Source organism: Physella acuta, unplaced genomic scaffold (assembly GCF_028476545.2).
Source record: "Physella acuta isolate Inbredline_101_S28 unplaced genomic scaffold, ASM2847654v3 ptg000115l, whole genome shotgun sequence".
In the NCBI taxonomy this organism is placed as follows: Eukaryota; Metazoa; Mollusca; class Gastropoda; family Physidae; genus Physella; species Physella acuta.
This window is the reverse complement of record NW_026731635.1, coordinates 847,402-862,282: the sequence shown is the minus strand read 5'-3', so window position 1 is coordinate 862,282 and position 14,881 is coordinate 847,402. Positions and strand designations below refer to the sequence as shown.

Sequence of the window (14,881 nt, the reverse complement as noted above, 5' to 3'; positions counted from 1 at the left end):
CAATGGTTACTTTTATGCCAATAGTGGTCATATTCATTTTTCTGGAGCCAATATGTCGGGAGTCATTTTGTCAAAAGCCAATATGTCGGGAGCCCAATTGCCGGGAGCCAATATGTCGGGAGCCCATTTGTCGGTAGCCAAAATGTCGTGAGCCCATTTGCCGGGAGCCCATTTGTCTTGAGCCCTTATGTCGGGAGCCAATATGTCGGGAGCCGCTTTGTCGGGAGCCAATATGTCCTGAGCCTATTTGTCAGGGGTTAATATGTCGGGAGTCCATTTGTCGGGAGCCTAAATATCGGGAGCCCATTTGTCGGGAGCCTATATGTCGCAAGTCAATATGACGGGAGCCCATTTGACGGGAGCCAATAAGTCGGGGCCCTTTTGATGGGGCTATTTTGACGGGGTCGGTTTGTCGGGAGTCGATTTGACGGGGTCGTATTAACGGGGCCGTTTTGACGGGGCCGATTTGTCCCGGGCCGTTTTGACAGGGCACCATATATATATATATATATATATATATATATATATATATATAAACAAGATCTTTGCTTATCAACCTACACATTTATCGATCACACCACTTTACTTACGACAAACAAATTTGACAAGGTCTCTCCCCTGAACAAATAACATGAGCTTTGTTTCATCTTTGATACAGGTAATATTGTTCACACAAAGCATGAACGCTTGGAAATCTCTATAAATAGGAGTAATCATTAAATGAATATTACTATGTGTAAATAATAATAAAATAAAAACGTTTGATAATATCTTAAATGTTATCAATACCTGTACAATCTGATATTTTGGCAGCTAACAAGAATGATTTTTAGTCAAGTGTAAATCTGATAAGTTTCCCATAAAAGTGAGTAATCTAACTTACCTGCAAATTAAATCTACTTTATCCTCGTGCAAGAGAAAGTTCTCGTTCAAACTGATGAAACATTCATCTACGGCAGCGCAAGCTGGTTTGAAGCAGAGGACAAATTATACACAAGATTGAGAACATGTTCTTCTTAGTAAATGACCAATAACATTTTGAACATCGAGTTATGTAATAATTTTATTGACAGATGTCTAGATTTAATAAAACATAACTTCCTTACCAAGCGAGATGGCTTGTCTTAAATGAATAGGATAAATTACCCCTAGCTTAACACTGATACATATTGTACGCACACACACATATATATGTATCTGTCAGGGGCGTAGCGGGGGGGGGGGGGCGGGGGGTGCGGACCGCACCGGGTGACAACATTTAGGGGGGTGACACCAAGGCAAAAAATAGCAAAGTATATAGAGAAAAAACTTGAGGTGGGGGTGCAAATCGAAAGTTTGAGGGGGGGGGTGTGCAAATCGAAAACTTGAAAGTTTGTCCCCGGGAAGGGTCGCTACGCCTCTGGGGGGTAACACCATTAAGTGCCGCACCGGGTGACACCCGACCTCGCTACGCCACTGGTATCTGTATTATTTATATAATATATTAATGTTATTTTTGTCATCAACATAAAACAAAGATGTATTATGAACATAAAATTATCGTTATTATTTAACATTAAATCGTCTGGTAAAATTAACATAATTAATGACATTTTAACTCACGTGGTGCTGTTGTCTGAGCGTCAATGACTAGAAATGATAAAAAGAAAATTATAAAATTATTCTAAATACCCGAGCTTATTGCTAATTAATTCAAAAATATAAACACATACAACGCATGTAACATTTCAGTTTTTTTTTAATTCTGAGAGAAATTAAGTAATCTGACTTATTGGCAGAATTGGAATATTGTTTTAAAGTTGAATATTGTTTTAAATTTGAACATTGTTTTAAATTTAAATATTGTTTTAAATTTGAATATTGTTTTAAATATGAATATTTTTTTTTTAAATTGGAATATTGTTTTGATTTTGAATATTGTCTTAAATTAGAATATTGTTTTAAATTTGACATTTTTTTAAAAATTTGAATATTGTTTTAAATTTGAATATTGTTTTAAATTTGAATATTGTTTTAAATTTGAATATTGTTTTAAATTTGATTATTGTTTTAAATTTGAATATTGTTTTAAATCAAGGAAAGCCATTTTTAATACATCTATTTATATTAAAATTGATTTAAAATAATGCTACATAAAGGTACGTTTTTCAACTTATTTAAAGCTTAAAAGTGCATATTACATTTGTATAAATAATCAACAACAAAATTATAAAAAATTTTACCTCCTGTTAAAATAAAAAGACAGACAATTTGAAGCATCATTTTAAAACTAACTTTCATACGATGGGGTGAAAATTATGCGACATAAAAGTTATCTGAGTGTGTAGCAGCATGATTAAATAGTGGTAAGTTGTGCAAGCACCGAATGTGTGGGGTGTTGGGTAGGTGGGTAGGACGGGAGGGGCTGATTGATCACGTGACCGATGTTTGATGAAAGACGCTGATTAAATAAAGGACGGTCTCAGCGTTGCTCGACTTCTGCGGTGACGCTAGACTCCTGGGAGATGGTGAAGGTGTCGGGGTAGCTGGCAAACTGTCGCTCCGTCAGTGACACGCTGTCCCTCTGTCAGTGACACGCTGGACCTCTGTCAGTGACACGATATCACCCTGTCAGTGACACGCTATCACCCTGTCAGTGACACGCTGTACCTCTGTCAGTGACACGATATCACCCTGTCAGTGACACGCTGTACCTCTGTCAGTAACACGATATCACCCTGTCAGTGACATGATATCATCCTGTCAGTGACACGATATCACCCTGTCAGTGACACGCTGTACCTCTGTCAGTGACACGATATCACCCTGTCAGTGACATGATATCATCCTGTCAGTGACACGATATCACCTTGTCAGTGACACGCTGTACCTCTGTCAGTAACACGATATCACCCTGTCAGTGACACGCTATCACCCTGTCAGTGACACGCTATCACCCTGTCAGTGACACGCTGTCCCTCTGTCAGTGACACGTCATACCTCTGTCAGTGACACGTCGTACCTCTGTCAGTGACACGCTATCACCCTGTCAGTGACACGCTATCACCCTGTCAGTGACACGCTATCACCCTGTCAGTGACACGCTGTACCTCTGTCAGTGACACGCCGCCGCCATGACAGTGACACGCTGTCACTCTGTCAGTGACACGCTGTCCCTCTGTCAGTGACACGCTGTACCTCTGTCAGTGACACGCTGTCCCTCTGTCAGTGACACGTCATACCTCTGTCAGTGACACGTCGTACCTCTGTCAGTGACACGCTGTACCTCTGTCAGTGACACGCTGTACCTCTGTCAGTGACACGCTGTCCCTCTGTCAGTGACACGTCATACCTCTGTCAGTGACACGTCGTACCTCTGTCAGTGACACGCTATCACCCTGTCAGTGACACGCTATCACCCTGTCAGTGACACGCTGTCGCCCTGTCGGTGCTATTCTCAAATCAATGATGGCAGCTCAGTGTAAAAAATATGACAAGAAAGTTAAGGCAGATTTTAGGGTGTAAAATGTACACAATTGTTTGACTACCCGTCGGCTTGTCAGGGACCCATTCTGCTCTAATCGATACCAGGCATAATTACATGAATAACTAATTAACATCAAGATTTTACACGGGCTTAATTCAGCTGTCTACATTCTACTTCACCTGCATATTGGATCGCGCGGTCTACATAGACAATTTATAATTTTACCACTTAAGTGATGACTCCTATTATTTAAACACTAAATGATGACCCCAATTCCTGAACCACTTAATTGATGACCCCTATTCCTGAACCACTGAATAAGACCCCAGCTCCTCACTATGACCAATGAGCTTCCAGCACCAACTGTACCAACATTCTTTGAATAAAACTTACCCGTCTCACCCCCCCCCCCCCGAAGTTTACACAGCGTCATACTTTCACACACTGGCTTTATGTTTAAACATACACAAAGACCCCACCCACCCACACACCGACCCCACCCACACACTACCCCAATCAGTGTCGACACACATTCCTACACAACAAATATTTTCTATATAAGGATAAACCCCTACACTGAACACCCATATTTCATAACTTCATCGAATAAGTTCTTATTTCAAACATAAATTTTACCTCCCACTAGTCGTCCATAAGGTAAGAAATAAACTAAAGCGTTGTATTTTTCTTATTGAAACTTTCCTCAGAACTTGAAATAGTAAATGGTTCAACCACGCCGTGCATGGCCTCTCCCCCTTTAAAAAATCTCCTTTCCTACAACCATTTTATCCATACAGTCTTCACCCGTGTCTGTCAATGTTTACATCTACCACCTCTGTCAACATCGGCGTCTCGGCAGTTCAATAGCTACCCACACACCGTGGGCGTCTCTATAGTTTAGTAGCTACCCACACACTTCTGACGTCTCGACAGCTCAATAGCTACCCACACTTCATCGGCGTCTATATAGCAAATAAACTACTCACACAACATCACACAAGACACATATAAAAGATTACATTGTCGTGAGAGGTCCTCAACACAGACAGTTTATTTATTAGGTATTCAAACTGTGAAATAAAAAACATGATAGCTTATCTGTGGTATAGATAAAACATTTTTTGGGTAAAAAAAATGTAAGATAGTATAATGATGAAGCAGGTTAATGATGTAGCCTCCTCTAGATATAAAACCACCACGACATGATGACCACGGACAATAAGGCCAGGGTTCTACTGCTGTAGGCTAGAGATGCAGCAACTGTTTGGTAAAAAACGGGAATATTTCATTTCTTCAGTTGATACGTTTCAAGTTTATCTGCTACGTTAAATCGTGTACGGCTATTACACGTGAACTTCTTTTTCTTAATTCTAGTGAAGGGATTCCCCCCAACACAATTAAGGATTACGTGCAAACGTCGTGTGCGCCATTGAGGCCATTGACTCCGATTTCAGCCTGCTTTCCTTTCTGGATTTGCTTCCATAGCCTTTGTCCAACCAAGAACAAACTACAAGGAAGCAGCTGTTTGATTTAGTTGTCTTTCCATGATGACATATTCACGTTTCTGGGAAGCGTGTTCAATAAGCCCATATATTTAATTTTTATTATTATGATTTTACGGACAAAAGGCACAGATACAAATAACTACAAATCGACAGTCGCCAATGTTTCTAACTCTATACCAGGGTAGAAGTACAGAGCTGCCACACCGGAAATTCCAACTGAATTTACCGAGCTCCAGTTTCTACAAATCCACCCAGCACTAATGTGTACCTGGCATCGAGGAAAGTACAGGCAACTATTCAAACAAAGGTTAATCCAGCAGGATAACTCTACTCCATCTGCGCTTTATACCGTCAATATACTTAACTCTCACAACAATACGGAGCCTTAAAAAATTACTTTGATGCGCAAAAATTTTTATACAAAAAATAACTTACCACTTTTAGTTTTAACTGTATAATCGCCTGATAAATATGAAGATACAAAATACGCATTAGAACACTATGATCACATATTACTACGCACTACTTTCTAGAAAGTCATTTTAAGTATACAAATATAAATAAGTAAATTTTAAAAAAAGATATAAATTATATATATATATATATATATATATATATATATATATATATATATATATATATATATATATATATATATATATATATATATATATATATATATATATATATATATATATATGTAGCCTATATATATATATATATATATATATATGTGTGTGTGTGGGGGGTGAGTGAGTGAAAGTACAAATTATCCCAGAACATTTTTTAAATATCCAACTTAATCACTTATCAAAGTGAAAAGTAACTTACGACACAAAAAGCTATACTGACTTCTCCATTCATTTATCATATTGATGGTTTGACTATCAGTAAAGCAGTCGATGTTATTAAAACAGCGATAATATTCTTCGACATGGCTAAAATAGAAATTATTTTAAAAGTACAATGAATAACATCTTGTGTTTTTAATGTTTTTACTTTCTCGTATATACGAAGTATAGAGAAAGTCTTGTAATCACTGGTACGGAAAAACATAATTTTGCAATCTTGTCCGTATCTCTGTGTGAGTATATGTGTGTGTGTGTGTGAACACGATAACTTGAGTACCGTTACAGCTAGGTAGATGAAATTTCATATATAAGTATTTATCAAAATCGTAGCTCCTGATCAACTTTTGAGCGATTTCCGATAACCGGAAGTGGTACTTTTTCTACTTTGAATTTTTCAAAAGCCTATAACTTGAGTACTATTTCTGATAGATAAATGAAATTTCACATGTAAGTAAAAGATCTAATTCTCTACCTTCTGTCAAATTTCAAGTAATTTCCGTTGATCGCTATTTCCGATTTCTCAAAAAACGCATGTAAATTTATAAAGTACTAATAATATTGCGCACTATTATGCACATTTTGTTTTGGCGTTCGTTCTTTTTTTCTATGAGATTCTATTCTATTTTAAAAGTTTAAGTAATTAAAATCATGTCTATATTCCAAGTTATATAAGAATATTCGAGAAAGTTTAAGGGAGATCAGTCCCGGTTTTTTCTTCATGGTTTTAGTTAACTACGTGCATAATTGCTATGAGATTGGCGATTGAATTTACCTGCACAGTAAAGTGTGGCCACTCCCATACGATTGTGAGTTCGCAATATAACGGTCGTAGCATTCCATTTTTGCGTTTGCACTGCAATCTGTTTAAAAGAAGAGAAATGTACATGCTAGTTTCACTAAATTTTTAGAGAGAATAGGCAGCAACACTATGTGAATCCTAATGTCTTAATTTCTCAGAATTTGTTTAACTGAAGTTCGACTGACCACCCCCTCACCTTTGCTCCTCCCTTAAAATCATGTAGACTATTGATTCTTAAAAAGAGTTCAATTGAAACCCAGGGTTTGGTGAGTCAGTCTCAGTGGTTCCGCGGAGGTCATGACATCCCCCGAGATTTGATCTGTTAACGGATTTTGTCAGTGTCGACGATACAACGACGTATCGATACCGTGCTATTTCTATATCGTGGAACCCTTGACGTCACGACACACGCGTTACCCATTGTGTCAACGCCACCTATACAGGCGCGCATTGATCATGTACATACTTGCTTTGACTAACATAATTCTTATTTCGATAGTATCTCGTGTGATTTCTTTCTTAATATCTTAATACTTTTTAAAAAAAACTACGTAGAGCAAAAAATGAAAGTGGTCGGACGAATAAGTACAATATAGATTCACATATATAACGGAACGTGATTCGAGTCAGCTTCCTAAATGCTTGATTTGAAACGATACAAGAACACAACGCTCGCTGAAAACAACATGGAGCCAGGCAGAGGCGTAGCGAGGGGGGGGGGGAGGAAATATGTCCCCGGGCGCAGACCTTAGGGGGCGCCAAAATGGGTTGGAAATATAAATTGAAAGCTTGAGGGGGGGGGGGTGCAAATCGCAAAATTGAGGGGGGGGGGTACAAATCGAAATCTTGAGGGGGAGGGGGTGCAAATCTAAAGTTTGAGGGGGGGGGGGTGCAAATCGAAAGTTTGTCCGCGGGCACCGTGAAGGGTCGCTACGGAACTTGAGCCAGGTATTTCTGAACTGGTCTCTGAAAGTCAACAGCAGTAGTCGCTCTGATTTGCAATAAATATCCATTACTATGTTTTTGTATGAAATCTTATTTTAGTAGTTTTGTTTTTTGAACACAGTGTTGTAGATACACCTTTTATTTTGTGCACCAGTAAAGTGTTTTAATTTGTTTTAATAATATTTTAATTAAAAAATATTTTTCCTTTATTAAGCAATTTTTAAAAAAAATATAAAAGAAGAATAAATGAAGTTAGATGAAAGCTTGAAAAATAATATGAACCGGATGCATAAATTAGTCTAGTTTAATCAAAATTGAAATTTGGATTTCAAATTGCATTAGTTATATATTTTAATTTTGTGTTTTACTGGTAAAATACTCACTTGTTTGCGCAAAGGTATCTGAAGAAACAATAAAAACCATATTGTGTTGTATACAAAGTTAGTCATTTGATGTAATTTTACTGTTTAAAAAAGAAGGCTGTAAGTAAAGGGCAAAGTCCTTTGTACATCAAATTAATCTAATATTAATAACATTTTCGAAATATTGTACTAAAATTAAAATTATAGACAAAAAATATGATTTCGCAGTATAGGATAATTGATTTTACTGGGAATGCTTATATATTATTATCATTATTATTATTTTTTTACCTCCAAATAAAAAGAAGATTCCTAAAAGTCCTAAAATCATCTTCTATAAACCCTAAAAAAACCTTGAAGTTGTTAGATTGAGCTCAGTCCCGCCAGACCTGACGGTTTTGGGTGTGGTGGAGGTGTGATCGTAATCAGTCCTCTTCGTGGTACTGAGTGTGGTGCAGATTGGTACATCACGTGACGTTTATTTGATTTCTAATCAAATAAATGACGCCCGTAGAGACCATCTTTCTTAGAAACAAAATTTTTGAATAGAATAAGAATTTTTTTATTCGGATACCAGGAAGTATTTCGATGGGTTTTAGTGGTATCCGTGATCTAAATGGGCGTGACGGGTTAAAGAAGAATGCTGATTACATACAGCACCGTGTAAGCAACGCTTCAGTTCTGTAATGATGTGGTGCTGCGTCGTTGGGGTTGTGGTTGTGGTTGTGACTTGGTGAAGGTGGAGACGTGAGGCAGTAGGCAAACTGTCGCTATGTCAGTGACACGGTGACTGTTTATTTAATTTTTTTTTAAAATTCTTAATTTTTAATTTTGGTTCTAATTTGAAATAGATTTTCACAGGTGTAACTATATTGCACAAAATCTATTTTTTTTTAGTCTTCGACTATTTTTGTTTAATGCACGTAGACCTCCATGTCTAAAACAAGGCTGCTCTGATGGCTCTGTAGCTTTCACATTCAGCTTTAACCGAGCCACGCCCATTTTGTTTCCAATTATGCCCAAGACACATGGGGTAGAAAAAGTAGAGTTCATCTACTTCTAGTACCTTGGCATATGAGGTGTAGTGTGGTCAGAACTATGCCGAGCTTTCTTTATTTCCCTAACGTATGTCAGGTACCTATCACAGCTGGGCAGACTCAGGTAGGTCCTACAGACTTTCGGGTTAGCAGTCGTAAACTAACCGAATCACATAAACAAACTGAGAGGTCGTGAAGATGGTAAACTTCTCTTTCAGAGCGATTTTAGAACAGAAAGTATCAGCATACACATACATCCGTTACACCCCTAACCCCACTCCATATCCTAGTCTCCAAGATGGTGAATGTCGCGTGTGCCGGAAGTGGTCACTGACAATGTCAGCAGGAGCGAGGAAAATGATTGGTCATTAAGTTTATTCGCCAACAACAAGTGATTTCCTATTTAGTCTTATGCTCTAACGATCTACATTTCTGTTCTTATCAACTTACGTCTTAAAATGTAATCACCACTATAAATAGATAAATATTAACTAAAAAATATGCAAAAAAGTATTGACCCAAAGAATACATTAAAGAAAATAAAGTACAACAAAGCCAGCCACACATTGAAATATTTTATTTGTCTTGTATTGTTTGGTAATTGGAAGACATTTTACACAACATATACCATATTTTATTCACGCATTGAGATAAGACAAAAGACATACTAGTTTACTTGAGCGAAAGACGAAACAATTCTTGAGGTAAAAAAAAACGTAAAATATCTTTTATATATATATATATATATATATATATATATATATATATATGTAACTGGGGTAGGCCTGGCCACTAGTTACAACTGATAACGAACGATAAGCCGCGACGCAGTATGACAATCTGATGCAACTATAACAGGTGGCTTATTGAATCGGTCTGATAACAATCTCAAAGCCAACGCGTGCTATTTTGGGAAACGGTACGAGAAGTTTCAGACGAGCTGTCAACTTTGATTGATGGGATGCAGATGTTTTAGTAAATCGGACGGTACGTCAGAAACTGCGACATTAGTATTCGGATACATCGATTACAAGTATCGATTACGGAAATGGAGACAAGTACGACTACGAATACAAAGGATAAATAGGAGGGGACGGCTGAGATCGCTCTCTTCTCTTTTCACCGCTAGTTGTGACAGTATCAATGTTGGTTATTGAACGGGTTAGCCGTATTGTGTAAAGAAGGACTATAGACATGTGGATTCAGTTATACGAAGCCTAGTGAGGACTGTTAGGGGGTCAGTTGATCCAGACTATTATTGAGAAGCATTCCTGTTGATTTCTTGTGTGATTATGAAACATTTCTTGATTCATGTAATAAAGGATCAATAGCGAACCTGCATCTTGAGTATCTATACTGTGGTCGATGTTGTCTAGAATGAGTGGTCAGAACTCGTTAACATTTGGCACTACAGACAATTAGGTCTCATTACATGTGGCGTGCGAGCATAGTAACTGTTGGCTCGTTATAATTGGCGTTGTCGGCAGGATAAATGTCCGCCCGTTACAATTGGCGCTGCGATCAGGATGGATTCAACTAGACTTGCCGTTTAAGGCACCCATAGTCAACCTTGTGCATAACTGTGTTTTGTGTGTGTGTGAATTCGGACATTCAGGAACTGTGAAAATCGAGGAACGAGGAAAAATTTTTCATACACACACGGTAAGAAAGAACTCTTTTTTTTTTACTTAAGGAATAAAATGTCTACTCTGGACGAGAAGCGGACCCATATAGTGGTCCTACCCAGAGAGTCCCACATTAACAAATTTTACGGGGACGGAGATCCAACTTTAACCAACAGGTTCAGTGAAGAGGTCAAAGCGGCCTGGGCCTCGAGACACATGTCACCAGAGGAAAGATTAAGACTGCTGATGGGCAGTATAGGTGAAACGGTTAGGGCAGAGGTAAAATGCCACGATAAAACCGTCCAATCAGATCCAGATAAGGTGCTAGATCTGATTATGGAGACCTTTGGGGAGAGACGGTCGGGATCGCAACTGCTATCGGGATTCGTAGGCTTAAAGCAGAGAATGGCGGAGAGTGTGATGGAGTACTCACACCGGATGAACAGGGCCTTTGATTTGGTAAAGGGCAAAACACCTGACATTGATGTACGCCTACTGAGGGACCATTTCATTGAGGGGCTAGCAACCCCGATCTTAAGGAGAGAGTTGAAAGAGGAGGTCCACAGAAACCCGCAGTTGACCTTCCTTCAGGTCAGGAACTCAGCGATCCGCAGGTCCGAGGATGAGGACCAATCGAACTGTTCGGTGGACAAAGTCTCTGTGCCAGAACAGAAACAATCCCCACCCACAGGGGCCGACACGATGGAGACCATGATGGCTCAACTGTTGGCCCACATAGAGAAGGTTGACCAACGCTTGAAGAGGTTAGAAAGCAGGTCAACAGCTGAGAATCAGGAAAGGAACGAGACAAAACAGAGACAGGTTGGACGGCCGCGACCCGCCGGTCCATCGCTCCGGTGGACGGCGGATGGTAGACCAATTTGCTTGTCCTGTTCACAACCCGGACATATGGCACGGTACTGTCCGGTGAAACGATCGCCCTCTGTAAAGCAGGTCCAGGCTACAGAGAGGCGAGGTTATGACTTAGTAAACAAAATGACACAGAAACACAGTAAGGAGAAAAAGAAAGGTAAAACACAACTAATAGAAAAGATGAACTGTGAAATGAACTTAGATGTTAAAAAGTGTCAAGTGAACAATTTGTTGGATAAGAAAAAAATTGGTAGACTTAATAAAGGAATTCAAAGTCTAACCAGGAAACTGGAGAGGAAAAGTTCATGCAAATTAAAAGCACAGGAGAAATGTTCATCTTTAGAGTGTCTGTTATCGGAAGAAGTAAATAAAAATAGTAGACAACAGAACAGTGTTGGCAAACTAGAAAAAATGAAAGAGTCTCAAACAAGACTTGAAGAGAAATTATCAGACATTGAAAAAGAACTTCAAATTACAGCAAGGCTGGGATCCATCGAACAGCGATGGGCAGCAGAATTGGCACTCTCTGACCTAGAGATAAAATATCGCCCGGGGCGGTCCAATGGCAATGCGGACGCCTTAGCAAGGAATCCTTACGAGAGACCGGGCGATGAGGAAGAAACGCTGACAGGAATATGTGAGGTCAGAGCGTCAACAGATATCCCTCACGGGGTGCAAGTGATGCAAAACGGACAGACCGGGGTGGAGCACATTTCCACAGAGCCCGGACATATGGACATGAGTGATTTTAATTGCCTTAATCACAAACAGATAAGAGATGCCCAGAGAACGGATAGTGGGTTACAGCCGCTATTGAAATACGTCCAGGAACAAAAATTCCCAAGGAAAAGGGAAAGAGAACAATTTGGTCGGGAAACAAGGAAACTACTGAGTCAGTGGAACCGTCTCAGTATAAAGGATGGTGTTCTCATGCGGAGAATTCATGACCAAATAGACGGCACAATACACCAGGTGGTGGTGCCTGGACAATTACGAGGAGAAGTGCTAAGGTTGGCACATGACAGGGCAGGACACCAGGGTCAGGACAGGACCCACAAAATATTACGACGGAGGTGTTACTGGCCCAATATGGAGATGGAGGTCAAACGCCATTGTGAGGCTTGTGTGAGGTGTCAGCATGCGAAAATGCCAGTTGTCAAAATGAGACAGCCATCAGGACACCTACTGGCGACAAAACCACTAGAGATTGTGGCTATGGACTTTACGTCGTTGGAGCAATCATCGGATGGGACGGAATATGTGTTGGTAATGACTGATGTATTCACCAAATGGACTGTGGCGGTGCCCACACGAGATCAGACTGCCAAAACAGTGGCAAAGGTCTTAATAGAACATTGGTTCATCAGATATGGCATACCAAGACAATTACACTCTGACCAAGGAAGGGCTTTTGAGTCAGAAGTAATTAACCAACTGTGCAGTCACTACGGGATCAACAAATCCAGAACAACCACATTTAATCCGAAAGGAAACGGACAGTGCGAACGGTTCAACCGCAGCATGCATGATTTGCTGCGCACTCTAGAACCTGAACAGAAAAAACGTTGGCCGGATTTTCTCCCAGAGTTGGTGTATCTATACAACTGCACCCCCCATGCCACGACCGGCTTTACGCCACACATGTTGCTGTTCGGACGGGAGGCTCGACTCCCTCTTGATTTGTTCCTAGGAAAAAGGGAGAGTATGACTGGCTCATACACCGCACTGGAATATGTGAATGAACATATGCGAAGAATTAGAGAAATGTACAGGGTAGTACAGGAAAGACTAGAACATGAAGCTCGGCGAAGGGAACCGCCGGTACAGACAAAGGACCCGCCACTCAAACTGAACGACAGGGTATTACTGCGTAGCCACCCGTTAGGCAGAAACAAGATACACGACCTCTGGGGACAGGAGATATGGCAAGTCGTGGAGATGCCTAAAGTAGCAGGTGGCCCCTTTAAGATAAGACCCATCGGTCACGCCAAACCGGATCGGTGGGCGAATATTGCTCAATTAAAGAAATATTGGAATAGGCAAGAAGAGCAGTTACACACAGAGAAACCCAAGAGAATTAGGGAACCGGAAGTTACAACGGAAATTCACATACCCATCCCGGAACAATGTCACCATCAACAGAACAACAGCGTTACACAAGGGGAGGATACCGGCAACAATGAGGATCCCGGTCCCTCCAGAAGCAAAGAGACAATAGACCATCAGAATAGTGGTCCGCGGAGAAGCTTGAGGAACAGAAAGAATACGAAATTTTTTGTCAGCAACCATCAATTCTTTCATGGTCGCGCTGGTAGGAGAACAGACTGTTCAAAAAGTCATAAAGGTGAATTGGTGAAAGCACCAAACGGAAAAGGTGGATGTGAATTCTAGAACTGTTTGGTGTCTGAGGAGGATGATGTGGACACAGTTGATGTGAAAGAGGTATAACTGTCAATCATATACGAATGGGACGACATTGACAGTGAGTGGAACAATAAATTCTTTTTTTTTATGGTGGTGCGTTTGACTTTGAGGGAGTGCACCTGCCAAGCGTGTTTGTGGTTGATAACACACAAAAAAAGGCAGGGGTGGATGTAACTGGGGTAGGCCTGGCCACTAGTTACAACTGATAACGAACGATAAGCCGCGACGCAGTATGACAATCTGATGCAACTATAACAGGTGGCTTATTGAATCGGTCTGATAACAATCTCAAAGCCAACGCGTGCTATTTTGGGAAACGGTACGAGAAGTTTCAGACGAGCTGTCAACTTTGATTGATGGGATGCAGATGTTTTAGTAAATCGGACGGTACGTCAGAAACTGCGACATTAGTATTCGGATACATCGATTACAAGTATCGATTACGGAAATGGAGACAAGTACGACTACGAATACAAAGGATAAATAGGAGGGGACGGCTGAGATCGCTCTCTTCTCTTTTCACCGCTAGTTGTGACAGTATCAATGTTGGTTATTGAACGGGTTAGCCGTATTGTGTAAAGAAGGACTATAGACATGTGGATTCAGTTATACGAAGCCTAGTGAGGACTGTTAGGGGGTCAGTTGATCCAGACTATTATTGAGAAGCATTCCTGTTGATTTCTTGTGTGATTATGAAACATTTCTTGATTCATGTAATAAAGGATCAATAGCGAACCTGCATCTTGAGTATCTATACTGTGGTCGATGTTGTCTAGAATGAGTGGTCAGAACTCGTTAACATTTGGCACTACAGACAATTAGGTCTCATTACATGTGGCGTGCGAGCATAGTAACTGTTGGCTCGTTATAATTGGCGTTGTCGGCAGGATAAATGTCCGCCCGTTACATATATATATATATATATATATATATATATATATATATATATATATATATATATATATATATATATATATATATATATATATATATG

At 39.9% G+C, this 14,881-nt stretch overlaps 1 protein-coding gene and 1 long non-coding RNA gene across 2 annotated transcripts; both read right to left on the bottom strand.

The window, feature by feature from the left end:
- Positions 1-635: 635 nt before the first annotated feature.
- On the bottom strand, positions 636-2,323 carry LOC131934654 (uncharacterized). The gene is made up of 4 exons (XR_009385818.1): positions 2,223-2,323; positions 1,603-1,629; positions 884-965; positions 636-697 (listed from the first exon to the last, which is right to left on the bottom strand). It is a non-coding gene; the product is annotated as an uncharacterized LOC131934654 (long non-coding RNA).
- Positions 2,324-4,498: 2,175 nt separating this feature from the next.
- On the bottom strand, positions 4,499-8,362 carry LOC131934652 (uncharacterized). The gene is made up of 6 exons (XM_059290721.1): positions 8,220-8,362; positions 7,950-7,967; positions 6,595-6,682; positions 5,803-5,909; positions 5,407-5,433; positions 4,499-4,726 (listed from the first exon to the last, which is right to left on the bottom strand). The coding sequence occupies exons 1-6, from the start codon at positions 8,257-8,259 to the stop codon at positions 4,647-4,649; spliced, it is 360 nt and encodes a 119-aa protein (XP_059146704.1). The 5' UTR covers positions 8,260-8,362; the 3' UTR covers positions 4,499-4,646.
- Positions 8,363-14,881: the final 6,519 nt, after the last annotated feature.